The 13980-nt window shown below is 41.9% G+C and overlaps 2 protein-coding genes across 3 annotated transcripts in view; one reads left to right on the forward strand and one right to left on the reverse strand.

Annotated features, from left to right (window-relative positions):
* LOC121695857 (F-actin-uncapping protein LRRC16A) overlaps positions 1 to 13980 on the reverse strand; it is a 58694-nt gene that overhangs the window by 25381 nt on the left and 19333 nt on the right. Inside the window, exons 22-37 of one of the 2 annotated variants that reach the window (XM_042077010.1) lie at positions 13898 to 13966; positions 13684 to 13777; positions 13191 to 13289; positions 12721 to 12849; positions 12328 to 12462; positions 11978 to 12153; positions 8695 to 8782; positions 8400 to 8537; positions 7660 to 7726; positions 7353 to 7558; positions 6097 to 6206; positions 5481 to 5943; positions 4874 to 5057; positions 4390 to 4554; positions 2746 to 2883; positions 1463 to 2514 (exon numbers count right to left, since the gene is read on the reverse strand). In XM_042077010.1, coding sequence (XP_041932944.1) covers positions 2399 to 2514; positions 2746 to 2883; positions 4390 to 4554; positions 4874 to 5057; positions 5481 to 5943; positions 6097 to 6206; positions 7353 to 7558; positions 7660 to 7726; positions 8400 to 8537; positions 8695 to 8782; positions 11978 to 12153; positions 12328 to 12462; positions 12721 to 12849; positions 13191 to 13289; positions 13684 to 13777; positions 13898 to 13966 — 2377 coding nt within the window. In that variant the 3' untranslated portion in view covers positions 1463 to 2398. Of the gene's footprint in view, positions 1 to 1462; positions 2515 to 2745; positions 2884 to 4389; positions 4555 to 4873; positions 5058 to 5480; positions 5944 to 6096; positions 6207 to 7352; positions 7559 to 7659; positions 7727 to 8399; positions 8538 to 8694; positions 8783 to 11977; positions 12154 to 12327; positions 12463 to 12720; positions 12850 to 13190; positions 13290 to 13683; positions 13778 to 13897; positions 13967 to 13980 lie in introns of those variants that run through there. The other variant, XR_006026184.1, reaches the window with a different exon arrangement.
* On the forward strand, positions 10009 to 11742 carry LOC121695862 (vicilin-like seed storage protein At2g18540). Its single transcript, XM_042077026.1, has 3 exons — positions 10009 to 10941; positions 11061 to 11177; positions 11305 to 11742. The coding sequence occupies exons 1-3, from the start codon at positions 10381 to 10383 to the stop codon at positions 11659 to 11661; spliced, it is 1035 nt and encodes a 344-aa protein (XP_041932960.1). The 5' UTR covers positions 10009 to 10380; the 3' UTR covers positions 11662 to 11742.

A 13980-nucleotide genomic window follows, 5' to 3' on the forward strand; every position in this document is an offset into this window, starting at 1 on the left:
GGCCATTGATGCAGTTGATTTAACTGAGGTAGCCAATGGTGAAGCAGCTCCAGACGGCCCAAGAAAACGGCTGAAAAATGCATCTGTCTGTGGCCAATTGTGTGGATGTAAGAATTATTGTATTGCATTGTTGAATTATTGGAGGCTTCACTAGATAGATAGATACACTCATTTTCTGTTTTCTTGTTGAAAATGCTTTACAGCTTTGCTGCATGACATGCTGGTAAAGCAAGAAATAATCATACAGCAGCAGAAAAACATAGTCAGGATGGTGCAAGATCTACTGTACATGCTGCCTTTGCCTCTGCTACCAACGGCTCCATTGCTACACAGGGGACAGTGTACAGGCACAGTGCCTTAATGGTTCTGGAAGGAGACCTTCAGTCTGTTCTGGAACTGAAAAAGGATTTGATGAGTTGTTATATTTCTTAGAGACAGGGTAATGTAATTGTAGTTGATTTGAAAATCAATGTGGGTAATTCTCTACTTTCAGACTCTTTTGCTTGGACTAGCGGGGGGTGCCACCTTATGCAAAACAGTTTGGAGGGTTTTGCCAAGGGGTATTTACAAATGAATTTTCCAAAAAGGTCACCTGGAGGGGGTTGAATGAAAAGGTGGGCTTTGAAAAACAAATTTTGGAAACAGTGGTAATAGGTTGGTTTCGCCATTTCATCACTATTTTTTCTCTCTTGTCTAGTCTTCTCTCTTTACAAAAGTTGTTGTACTTACACTTCCATGGTTACTTCTGCATTTAGTAATTCTGTTTGTTTTGACTTTTATGCTTTAGTATTAGATGTAGTAAGAAGAAGGTTCTGCTGCCACTGAGGCTGAAACAGACCATTAAAAAGTGGTTTTAATGGGCTGGGGATGGAGGCAGGAAGAGGCGCCTTCACTCAGCACCCTAGCCATCCAGTACCCAGCTTCCCAGCCACCAAAACTTATAATAAAGCATAATGAAATTTAATTTCCCTGTGTTTTTTAACATATACACATGCATATTTAAATGAAAATATAGTGTACAGCATAATTTGAGTATATAGTGAACCTACACTATAACCATTAAATTACCGTATATACCGTATACCGTCAGTCAAAATGCTTCCAGATTTGCAAAAAGGAGGCAGCATCCAGATACAGTAAGGTGCTGCTGTCCATGGGACCTTGGACAGCACCATTAAAACTGTGAAATAGGCCTAATTAACTCCGATGTGAAGTTACTGGCACAGAGAGCCATCTCGTTACAATGGGCTAAATGGTATGTCCTATTTCAATGTAGCCTACTTAACTCCACCTCCCCGTTTTTGATAGAGAATGGTAGGCTATGCCTACGGGTAAGGTGAATGATTGGAGAAAGCACAATTCGGTAGTGCAAAAATATCGAGAGCTTAGATCAACAACTGTCATAAAACATCTTTCCTCACCACTGTCTCGTCTGTAATTGACTGCAGCCTAAAAGTTTTCATCCATAAGTAACATTTTGGTTGACTTGAAATTTGTGTAGAATATTTTATTGGCACAAATATACATATTGTATAAGATATGGACAACTAAGAGCAGTGCAAAGATGTATGAAAAAGTAATCTGAACAAAAAGAGAACACTTATCTAGAGAAAGGTCAGTCTTGCAATCTTGCAAAAAAAAGAAAAAAAAATCTTGTCTAATGTGTTTGTTTACACATTAATAATCAGTGATAAATAACTGTAGTATTAGTAATTGCATTTTACTTTTAAAAAACTACACAAAGGTGCAGAAAACCATCACCATGTACCCATTTATACATGCTTAACAAAATATCCACCAACTATTTAACCTCAAGACTTTAACACATATATAGTGAAACATAACTGAGGGTATAGCTCATACATTGAATTAACATATATTGCACATATACAGAAACATACTTTACACCATAAGACTATTTGGCATTAATAGCTGATTTATTCTCAACTAATGCAACTAAGAAAAACTCCCTTGATAAGCTGACTTACCAGAGGATAAAAAGACATGAAAAGGCAAAGTGAAATGCCCAGTCACCACTGTACACCGACCTCCCCAACTCATCGCTGTTTATTGTCTGTAGTTCACTACAAGAACCACCAGGGGACAAAAACAGGATTACAGTTGCTATCGATCCCTGTTAGACTCTGCAAGGTATACGGTCATAATCATGAGCACTAACATACCAAAGACTCTTTCAGTCTCCTCTGAAATGAGAACACAACCCTGGTCCCGCACTTTTGTGTAGTGTGTGCCCATAATGATAGGAAACGTACATAAAAATGTTGTACTGAAGAAAAAAAATGGCAGGAGAGGGAAGAGTCAAAACTCCTATGAGTCTCTTTGTCAGAGGAGTCATCTTCATTTGTCTGGTCTGTGGTGAGGAGGAGGAGGCAGGCGTCTATGCGCTGGCGTCTGGGTCTGGGGTCTGGTCCTCTGGGATGGGTTCAGGCAGGTCAAGGGGAGGGGGAGGCAGACCAGGACTGGGGACTGGGTCATCCTCTGGGAACAATTTCACTGCAGCAACAATAAACAATACACAACAATATTAGACTTGAATCTCGGACACTTTTACCTTTGGTTGAAACAGGCATTAGATAAAAGCAGTATGGCAACATGGAGTTATAAGCATTTACTTGTAGATTTTAAAAAAGGCACAATAAGCATAATACTGGCATCTTCATTTATGCTGAAATGTATCACTCTAATCCAATAGCAAACATTTTATTTTTTATTGATTGGACAGACCAGGTGTGGGGAGGGACTTGATTCGCTGGCGCTCATCTGCTTCCACAACAGGATTGGTTGAGCAGCGAAGGGAGGATGAGTGTTTTACTGGAGCAGAGTCCAGGTCTCCATCGAATACACTGCTGTCTCCAGCTATCTCTGTAAGGGGGACGGATTAAAGTAGCTTGTGGTTAACTCTTACATGTGATTTCATCATAGCATGCTTTCTGATGTAGCATATATGATGGTATACTTGCCATAGGTGGCACACATAAAACACATGTTCTACTCATCCAGAAACACCATTCTACTGTTATAAGTTCTATTGTATTAGTTTGCATTTTAGACAAACTGTAAAAACTGACATCATTGTACGCAAGCAAACTGCATACAGAGAGTCTTTATTGTTGAAGTAAGATGATAATCATCCAAACATCTTGCGTCTTAACCCGTGATTCAGTACTGGCAAAACTCCGCTTACACTCTCAGCCTCTGGTCCTGCGCTGTGCGAGAGAGGGGGAGTGGCTACAGTAGAGCGGAGAAAGCCAACGTGTGCTTCTTTTACCAATATATTTAAATATTAAATGTGACCCTGCAAGGCGAAACCCCTTTGATAAAATTTACAAAATTAAGTTATTGTGCTCACATGAACGGCCATAAATTAAGCTTGCCAACGACATGTATATCGAGGGTATTGCAAAAAGTATCGCTAAGATAACCACATCCAAAGTTGGCATGGGTCTCCATGGATACACCAAAAAAGGATAAAAAAAAATAAATAATCACCCTTTTAAGTAAATTGTCACGTGCGATAGTGTAAGGGCACAGCTATTATTAGCCTTACGGTAGCGTGACTTTGAAGCGGATGCCTGACTATGTGCAGTTTCATCAACCGTGCAGTGTCTTTTTCAGTGTCTTTTTCTGCCCCCTAGTTAATACCTGGGACGGTCATAAGGTGTCACTATAGAATATAATTAATGTATTTCGGGGAAAGTAAGAGGAGAGGAAGTTCTGTGTACATAGATTGTGTATACTTCTAAAATGCGCTACGTCAATGGAAAACTTCTCCTGGTCCCTAAAATGACGCCAGGATATTTCTATAAGTTCTGCTTTTGACCGTTTGTGCCCTGAAAGGCAAGTCTTTCATATTCATATTCGGTTACATCTGCCAAGAACGATAGAGAGCTGACACATCGAGTACAAGTAATGAGTAGCCTAAGGAGTACATTTTAGCTCTAGCCTACCGTAAAACCTTATAGCGGCGTGGACAAAGGGAATGACTGCTAATGTGTTGAATCTTCACCTAAATAAAGTCAGGGTTTAACAGTCAAAACGTATGTTTATCCATGAAATTCACAATATGAAAGTGTAGACTGTATACTGTTGAATTATGCGAAAACGTGAAATTCGACATTTTAACCCGTATGTTTGTTTAACATGGATTTTCTCAAAATAGCACCGTGCACAAAGCGACTGGTTTCGCCTTGCAGCGTCACAAATATCTTTTGCCTTTCTTATCCAAACAACGTCAAACTTGGCACTGCACTTACTCGTGCCCGTAGCAAGACACCTGCCATGTTCAAAATCAATCGGACCATCGGTTCGAGAGATATGCGAATAACACACACACACGTTCCTGCAATTTATAGATAGATGGCACCTCACCAGAGGGAAACTCCCTGCTGTCAGGGTCTTCAGGTGGTGGACTGGTCACATTCTCTCGCTCAGTGTCGGAGGGTGCCCTCTTGTGGCGCTGGGCAGGTACAGGCACCTGGGTAAGACTTGGCATTTTTGGAGACGAGCCACCACTGGGAGAATCCGGACTGTCATCTGAATGATTAATTGATTGATAGACAAATACAGACACAAAGACAGAAAGACACAATACAGAGGGAGAGAATGGGAGAGAAGGAAGAGATACATATAAATGTATACAGAACCAGGAAATATTGCTAGATATTTCTTTGATAGAGGTAACAGAGTGAATATTTTCTAGATATTTCTCAGGTAGAGGTAACAGACAGTCCATCTCTTTCTCCTCCAGGATGTAATGGGAAGTCCTTTTAATCCCTCTCCCAGAATGCTTCACTGTGCTACAAACACTGTTGCCAAGCCCATTCTCTGCTAAGGAGGCTGTTGCCATACCTACCGATGCTCCTGCTGCTGTTGGTGCGGGTCTTGAGGGGTCCAGAGGTGCGAGGGCCAAGGGCAGACTTGGTGTTCTGGATGGGGGGCTTTGGGATGCCGATGCTGGGTTTGGCTGAGGTGGGAGGAGGAGTAGGACCCTGTGCTTCAGTCAACTCTGTCTTTTCTGGAGAAGAGGGTTCACTAACCTGAGAAACAATGTACAAAGATCATGATTCAGACCTTTACAATATACTGACATAAACAAAACAGTAAACCAGAGTGCTGACTGATAGCTATTTATTTAATTTTGTACCTATTACTATTATAACTAACTATTGATTTGACCAGTAGAGGGCAGTTTCATCACATAAAATAGTAACAGTTCAACATTAGGACTACAGTACATACATACACTAATGCACAATACTAGTATGTAATACTGTATAATAAAATATTATACCATTATTGAAATAAAACTATGTAGGGCAGCCTTTTAAAATACTACAAACAACAGCAAACTCTGGCGTATATCCAGCTATGACACATGCAATCTCAGAGTTAATGAGTAGCCAATGTTTAGGATATTGTTGTAATAAGCAATATGGCAGCATGAAACGTAGCTTACTCACTTTCATAGTGGCAGCGGCCTTCCGCTCCTGCTTGGCTCTCATCTCTGCTAGGAAGTCGTTGCCCATCACCTGCACGCCCATGTGGCGTCCCATCAGAGGGCTGTGCTTCCTCATGGCCTCTGCCTCCTTGGAGTCGGAGGTCACGGGCTCCTCTGGATGCTCAGGGTCAGCGGGTGTGAAGATGAAGTCGGGCTCGGGCACAGGAGGAAGGATGGCGGTTTTGACCGGAGGCCTGGGAGGTGTGAGTTCCTCTGGGTCGGGTGTGGGAGCAGGGGGCAGCGGTGTGGCGGTGGTAGTGGGACTGAGGACAGGTGTGTGCTGAGGGGTGGTGGGCGTCGCCGAAGCCGCGTGACTCTTCTCCAACTTGGAGCGCGGCTTGATGCGGTTGAAGAGGCCGCTCATCCGGGACTCGCGCTTCCTGTCGCCATCCTGCAGAGATGGGCTACTCTTCTGTGTGAGGCGCCTGGGAGGAGAAAAATAAAACATGTTCATAAGCTATTCAAGTAAAACACGTCAAAATGGGCTAATACGGAACGACCTGAAATGTTCAGTGTGATCGGAAATATTGCCCAAACAAAACAAAGAGTGTGGATGACTGGCACCTCCTCAGACTTACTTAAAACTGAGCTTGGTGACCTTCTTGGAGAAGAAATCGTCCATCCCCTCATCCACCTTCACCACAACTCCATTCTGATCAACCTCTAGGGCTGGGCTGCTGGCTGTGGCCTTCAATACACAATTAAACAAATTATTTTCAATTAATGCATTACAATACAGACACACCCCTGAACAATAGGTGAACATCTTAATTTACACAGCCTGGCACATTGTCATAATGTTTGTAGCTAAATCAGCAATAAAGGCTGCACAATTATCGCAATCGTATTTTGAACCAATGCAATTATCCAGTCGTAGACAGTGAAGCTCACCAATCAGGAGTGCTGTGCTTCTCATGCACTACGCATGCAGAAGTGGCACAACTTAAAAACACATTTGGAATATTGAACTCAATCTTGACATTGACATTCAAAAATCATATTGCCCATCCCAATGGCAATCGCATTATAGCAAGTAGATATTTTCCCCAAATCATGCAGCCATATTCAGCAACATGGAGATCTAATGGATGATATCAGTCCACTAGGGATGTAACGGTATGAAAATTTAACCTCATGGTTATAGTGATCAAAATTATCACGGTTTTTGGTATTATCATGGTATTTTTAAAAGTGAGTTCAATATGTTCAGAAAGCACTGATAGGCCTACACAAGCTGAAATAGTTTCAAACAGTGTCCCGGTCACTTTTTCCTTGGTCTTGTTTAATTGGCTATGCGCTTAGAGCTTAACTTACCCTACCATTACTTGAAGTTTGCTATTTCTGTTATTTGGATCCAATGAGTGAGACCAAAGTAAGTGTTTGAAATAAAACTTTAGACTACTGTATTCTCCTGATAACGTGAGTGGAATGGATTTCATGTGGATGCGAACATAAAAAGACGCAGAGTGGCTAAATGATACAGTGCACGTTTTGCGGTGAAAATGTTCCACCTTTTAAAATCAGGTGTAACCTAATCCGAATCGCAGTTAAAACCATCAATTAGACAGCAGAATTAGTAGAGTACCAGTTTTGTTTCATTGCATCAGGCCTACTGTATGTCAAAAGCAGGCTCGGATGAAGCTGGGAAGGATTAAACACACGGTTTCAACACTGTGGTAATCATCCGTGATAATCATGATATTTGAAAAGAAAACGGTAATTGTTATTGTCAACATTTTTATCACGGTTTACCATTATACCGGTTATCGTTACATCCCTAGTCCACACAGCAAAAGTGCATGATGGGAGTTAACTGATGCTCTGGGAGCCTTACTGGGGCTCTGCTGGGCTTGGTCATCTTGTTCTTCTTCGGCCGGAGCTTGGTGATGTGCTGGAGGCTGGTGACCTCTGCCGAAGGCAGGTCCCCAAAGACCCCGGACGGCTTCTTCTCCAGCTTGGGGTGAGGCGGCGGGGGTAATGGTGGGTCCTCCACATGAATCGGGACGTCCTCCAAGGCCTTGTCTAAATCAAACTCCATTTCTGATGGGGACGACAACAGGCCATTTGTAAAGTCAAATATTTTGTGAATAGAGAAGGGTAAGAATATTTTCCCAGTCACACAAAGCCAAATGCTACATTACCAAAGGCGACAGAGATGGGCCTTAGCATCCTGTAAAGAATACTTTTCCTCTTAGATTTGGGTGTCAGCTGCAAAGACAAGAGATGCAGGAAGAGATAAGGCTCAGTCATGGGGAAACACATACACATGCATTGTGTTAAAGCAATCAAAAAGACCACATTCCTTTTCTATTCTGAAATGGATTGGTTTACAATCAAATTGTATCCATTCTTTAGATCAGTGGTTCTCAAACTTTTCACAATGAGTATCACATCAGAAAATTTGCGCTCCAAGTATCACCATTATGACCGGAGTTAAAATACAGTAGCGCAGGTCAATTTAACTGCATATTTTACATTGTACATGCTGTTTTGCGTAACTTCAGTGATTGCGTGGTTAGATGCATCTTGGTCAAGAGGTCCTAACTTGAATGATGGGCAAAGTGTCTGAAGTCTATCTAAAGCAAATTCAATAACTAGGCAAAATCAATTTGATAATTTAACACCATGGGCAAGACCTTAACTGCAAACACTGATGAGTCAGCTCAATGTTCCTATATGCCATATGATGGCTTTAGTTCATGCACTCTAACTTTGCTTGTTGAAACAATGGCTCACAGTGTTGTTTCATGAGTCACAGATAGACAATTCAACTCAGTTTGATTTATATAGTACGATAATGTAAGAATATGTCTCAGAGCCCTGCTTGACCATGAATCTTGATGTGAGATGTGTGTGTGTGTGTGTGTGTGTGTGTGCTCACCAAGCAGGAGTCCAGATCCTCCATCTCCTCGGTCTCGGAGCTGTGGCTCTCTGGCTGCAGGATGCTCTCCTCCAACACCTCCGTCTCCTGGGAGTCGTGGTGCAGCAGGGGCTGCGCTCGCCTGTTCAGATGCTCCGACTGCAGGAACAGATTAGTGGGATAAAGCACATGCAGACACTGCACTCTCAACTCCATGTCATGGTGCACAGAGGAATTGTGTCGTGTCTGTGTGAGTGTGTGTGTGTGTGTGTGTGTGTGTGTGTGTGTGTTTACACATTCATTCAGAGACACTGACCAGGGTTTGTTGAGAATGGGACAGAGCTTCTAAAATCTCATCTTCGATTTGGTCCGAGAGGAAGGATGCCATACTGAGCTTCACTTCACTGAGGGAAGAAAAATGGGAAATCATTTACAGGACATACTCAACACGTTCTCTACTGCATCAGAGTTTAGAAGCTTGTGTAGGCCTACTGAAAATGTAGGACTGGATGTAAAAAATATACAGTATGATTTCCCCCCTCCCTTTTAAACCCCTTGGGAATATTTATTTTTTTACACAATACAACAGTATTTTCTCTTTTCTCAGTTTTCACTTTCTTACAACCAAATTTTAATTCTGTGCAGTATTCAATATGGATCGATCTATATAGCAATGCTATTTGATCCTGCATAAAACAATGACTGCCACAGAGCTAGCTAAATATAGCTTTGAAGCTGAATCCCCCCCATTTGTGAAGTATTTTGACTGTAGGCTATATTTTCATTTGGCGGAAACATTACGCATGTGAATAATAAATGTTTTATTACAGACATCTGTAAACTATTTAATATTTGTATTTTTCGCTGAATGTAATATTACATGCAGTGGTTTTATTTCCTGACGAAATCAGGGACTACACAAATATATTTTCTTCTGCCCATTAGCGCGGTCCTAGTCGCGCCCAACTGTCGACGGCTACTTTTGTTCGCTTGATCCTATCCCTGACTTAACGCTCATTAGGCTACTCATTATTTCACATTTCCCCTCTTCAATTAACTTTTCCCATTGAGAAATACGACAAACTCATATAAGAGCAAAGTAGTAATTTGCTCAAGCTCCTTTTCCTTCGCTTCGTTCCCATCTCGTTATTGCTGTTGGTGTGTTCTTAAGCTAATATCCATATAAAAAAAAACCTATGATATGGTGATCATGTTTTTATAATTTCAACAACCTTTCTTCGTAACAATAAAGTGATCTTGGAAAAGTGAAGCATTACTTTGGGTTGTTACTGTTACGCGAAAAATAACGCAGCTTTCTGTATTGATCACATTTTTTAAATAGCAACAATAATTCTCCAATGGGAGAATTTTTGCTGCACCCAAGTGGGCGTAAACATGATAGGCTAGCCGCTAGGCCTACTAGGTCTATTCTTTTTCTTTTTACCCTATATGACAACCTTTACATTTTTGAAAACGAGAACAGATTGATAGGCATTAACGGTGGTCTCCTAATTTGCTTCTCCACAATGATGCAACATGCCATTTTTAATATATATATATATATATATATATATATATATATATATATATATATATATATATATATCTGGGCCTATATGACAACCTTTTACAAAACGAGAACAGATTAACACATGTGTCGCTTTGGCTTTTTTTCGCCGACGGCGCTGAGCACAGTGAACGCTGAACTTCACAGGATTTGTAGGCTATTGAAAATAACCGCCGTCAGCGCAAAAAACGCGTTTGATGGATTCAGGCCCTAATGGTGTATATTTTTCAAGTAGACTAGCTAGGCTACTATTGCGTAGCCTACGCACACGCTGAGTATTCTTAATTCCACTCCATTTCAAAAAATTCCACTCCAATTCAGAATGTTAGCGATAACGTTCGATGGGTATAAAAAGCCACGCACTTCTTCAGTATCACTCATTCTGAACACTATTTCACAAAGACACGAGAGCATTGGTATTACTGCGATTTCTACATGGATCAATTTAGTGAGCATCTGAGAGCATCCCTGAGTCCCGCCGGGGCCAAGGAGCTGCAGCTGTTTCTCGCTGGCATGATGGAGGAGGCACAGGAGAAAGAGACCATCCTGAAGGCCACTCTGGAGAAGCTTCTCCAGCATGTCACAGAGATGGAGCATGCCAGGAAGGCGCAGGTGGAGGAGTGGCAAAGGGAGAAGGAGAGGGTGGAAGCGGCTGGAGAGGCTGCCAAACGCGATTTACATGAGAAGCATCGCAACACCTACTCTCGCCTGCAGTCCAATGTGGACAGAAGGGCTGAGGAGCTTGAGATGGAGAGAAAGAAACTTGTTGCTCTGGAGAAAGAGCACAAGAGGGTAGTTTTCCTCCTGGAGATGAAGGAGGAGGAAGACTACGATAAAATGATGGCCAAGGAGACAGAGCGCATGATTGCAGAGTCCTCGAGGTGGGACAGATGGACCAAAGAAAGGGAGAGCTGCACCTTATCAACGGCTCTCACTGCTGCAGTCCTGAAGCAAAGGTTGCTACAGGAGCTGAAGAGCCAGGCAGAAAAATGGATGGTGAGAAATGTCACTTTTACCTTGACATTTCACATAGTCTAGTTGATCTTCCAAAGATATTTACTTTTATCCTACACAACAGAGGGAAACTGAGAAAATGCTGTGCTTGTTTCCCTCAGGTAACTCAAGGAGCCAACGGCACCGAGAGAGCTCCCATGGTTTTTAAATCATGGATGTTAAGGGATCAATGGAGGAAACTCCAAGACAACAGGGCGTGCCTCAATGATGACCTCCAGGTACCTGAACACACAGCTGACATGCTGCAATCACTGCTTAGAACATGAGGCTTAGCAGGCTACCACAGAAATAGGCTATAATCTTGATCATTATTAAGCCAAAAGATGTTTTTTTTGTTGTTCTCAGAGTTTCATCAACCGCCAGAAAATTGAAGACGTCATTGTTGAAAATCAGACACTCAAGGGAGAGATTGATGTGGAGTTCGAGAAAAAGATGGAGCGTCACATGATTGAGACCCTTAAAAAGCAGGAGAAGTTAAAGGCTTCTGTGCTTAAAAAGAAGGTGAAGGTAGAAGAAAAGACCAGGAAAGCACTGGAGAAAGTCCAGAAGGCTGAGCTGAAGGAGAAGCAAAGAAAGGAAGCTAAGGAGAGAAAGGAGGCCGAAAAACTGGAGAAGAGAGCAAGAGAGGAGAGGGCCAAGACCAGCCAGCCTTCTGCATTCTGTTGTTGGAGGAAATCATCCACAGTAGAAGAGGATGCATAAGAACTGAATAAATAACTCTTTATTAACATTGATGATAAATATTAATTAATAATAATATTAATAATTATTTTTCAAACTCAATCTTTGCTTGGCTCTCTTCTCTTCCTTATGGAAGTAGTGAAAAAGATAGTAAGCAATTGTTAAGTATCTTGTTACCATGACTTTTTTTACTTCTATACCTAAGAATCCATAATCCTATGACGTTTTAGTGCCTATCCCGGATATTTTAGCTTAGCGGTTGGAAATAAATCCCATACATTTATATTCACTGATTTAATTAAGAGTAGCAGTGAACCACCAGTGATCAAAACCCCACCTGATCTTGTTGATTATGTCTACAGCAGACTGTTCCAGTAAGGTGGTTGAGACAAAGTCCCTTGGTACGGCCATTTTGCTGGCACTGGCTCGTACGAGCTTCTGCCTCAGGTTGGGTTTCTTCATAACGTTAGGGCAGAGACTCTCCGCTGCATCCACCATGGACTGCAGCAGGTTCTAGGGGACAGAGACAGTTGTAGAGTTCAATAAGTAATTCATATGCCAACTGTTAAGAAAATGTTTCAGGGCTTCAAGCCAGGAAAACACCTGTCCCTTATACTATATGTAGTTGAGATTTTATGAACCTGAACTCAATTTATCACATAATCCTGTGACTTAGGTAGGTTTTACCTGTAGTTGTTGTTCCATGACTCCGGTGACCTCTCCTGCCATAGACTGTAGCTTGTCCTGGATGGGACCGATACAAGGGCCTTCCGCAATCTCTTCATTTCGAGACGTCGTTAAGTGGTACATGTTAGGCAGTAACTGGAACCAGAGAGATACAGAGGGCAAGATATGGATAGAAAAGTAAGTCAACAAACAGATACAAAAATGACTCAATTTACTATAAACACAAATCATAACTATTAAGCTGGCGCTGACAGAAATAATGTATATCCATTAACAGTATACTATACACCTTTCTAGAAACAATATTAGGTGGTTTTTAGTGTGGACAGTGCAGTGTCAAGATTATAACCTAGAATCTCAAACCTACTCATCCTGTCAATCAGTGCTTCTCACCGTTTTGGAGTTCCTGGCATCCTTCAGGAGCTTCTCAGCCACCCTCATGTCCTCCTGGATGGGGTCAGTCTCAGAGTACCTCAGAGAGTTCAGGTGGTCCTGAACCTTCACACACATTCTCTCAATCATCTGAAGATGCGGGTTGGGGGGGTAAGACATGAGTAGATTAAGACAGAGTAGCTTACAGAGATGTGTGGAAATGTGATCTTTAGTGTAGGTGAGGTAAAAACATCAGTCAATGGATCTCATGTGGAAACTAGACTAAGAAGAACTAAAGAAGTCAGACCCAGGAGTGCCAGCAAATACCTGTACCTGTACGCATAAAGGGAAACTTTTCAATGGATCATATCACAGTTCCCAATAGGATACTAAAAACACACTGGCCATGGAGTTCCTCATCATAAGGAAACAGTCATCTAGGTCAAAGAGCTCCAGGAGGTTAGCGAGCAGTACAGCTAACGGCAAAACACCTGGTGAGTGGTTGTCGTGACAATGCCTTGCTGGAGTCGGTAGGCCTGTTCCTGGAGGTATTTGCGCGTCTCATGATTCCTCAGAAGATACTGCTCCATCTGGAACACAGAGAAAGGCAAACATTGGTGCAAACTGCACTGCATGTTTTCGAGTGACCCCTCAAGTCTCCTTCATGTCTCTCACGGTTTATTTGTTTATAATAGAAATTTTCCATGTGAGTGCTGCCAAAACCCTTACTAACTGGGGGTTCAGGCAATACAAAGTGACACAAAGAGCACATCTATACACAAATGAATGCTGACACAGAGTACAGGCATATTCACAACTGTACCCTGGCAATGTAAATAACATACAATAGTCATTCCATAAAATGCATATACACATATGAATATCTATGCACTATGTAGCATTCAATTCTATTGTTACACAATCTCTGAATCTACACCAAGCATATACTACTCCTATGATAAAAATTCAGTCTTGACCTCTGACCTTCAGAAGAGCATCCTCTGTCTTTTCTGGGCTGGCCTTTAGTGCCTGGGCAGCATCTATGATGGGCATTGGCATGAAGCGGATGGTGTAGTTTCTGTGAGCAGGTAAGAGTATAAATCTATGAGTAAACTGTCCACAACATGTCATCATACACTTCAAATTCAATGTTACATGCATTCACACAGCTGTACACACACTCAAAAATAGAACATACTTCTCTAGGGCAGCTGCAACATCCTGTAAGCCTTGTGGGCTCACGCTGTTCTTGTCCCACACAACAGTCCTGGAGAAAGTAAA

The sequence above is a fragment of the Alosa sapidissima genome, chromosome 21, assembly GCF_018492685.1.
Source record: "Alosa sapidissima isolate fAloSap1 chromosome 21, fAloSap1.pri, whole genome shotgun sequence".
Taxonomy (NCBI): Eukaryota; Metazoa; Chordata; class Actinopteri; order Clupeiformes; family Clupeidae; genus Alosa; species Alosa sapidissima.

What these genes read in the sequence shown, in the direction of transcription:
- LOC121695862 (XM_042077026.1), top strand. Translation starts at nt 10,381, where the DNA reads ATGGATCAATTTAGTGAGCATCTGAGAGCATCCCTGAGTCCCGCCGGG. An exon ending in GCCAGGCAGAAAAATGGATG is followed by an intron (nt 10,942 to 11,060) that starts GTGAGAAATGTC and finishes TGTTTCCCTCAG; the next exon opens with GTAACTCAAGGAGCCAACGG. An exon ending in GCCTCAATGATGACCTCCAG is followed by an intron (nt 11,178 to 11,304) that starts GTACCTGAACAC and finishes TGTTGTTCTCAG; the next exon opens with AGTTTCATCAACCGCCAGAA.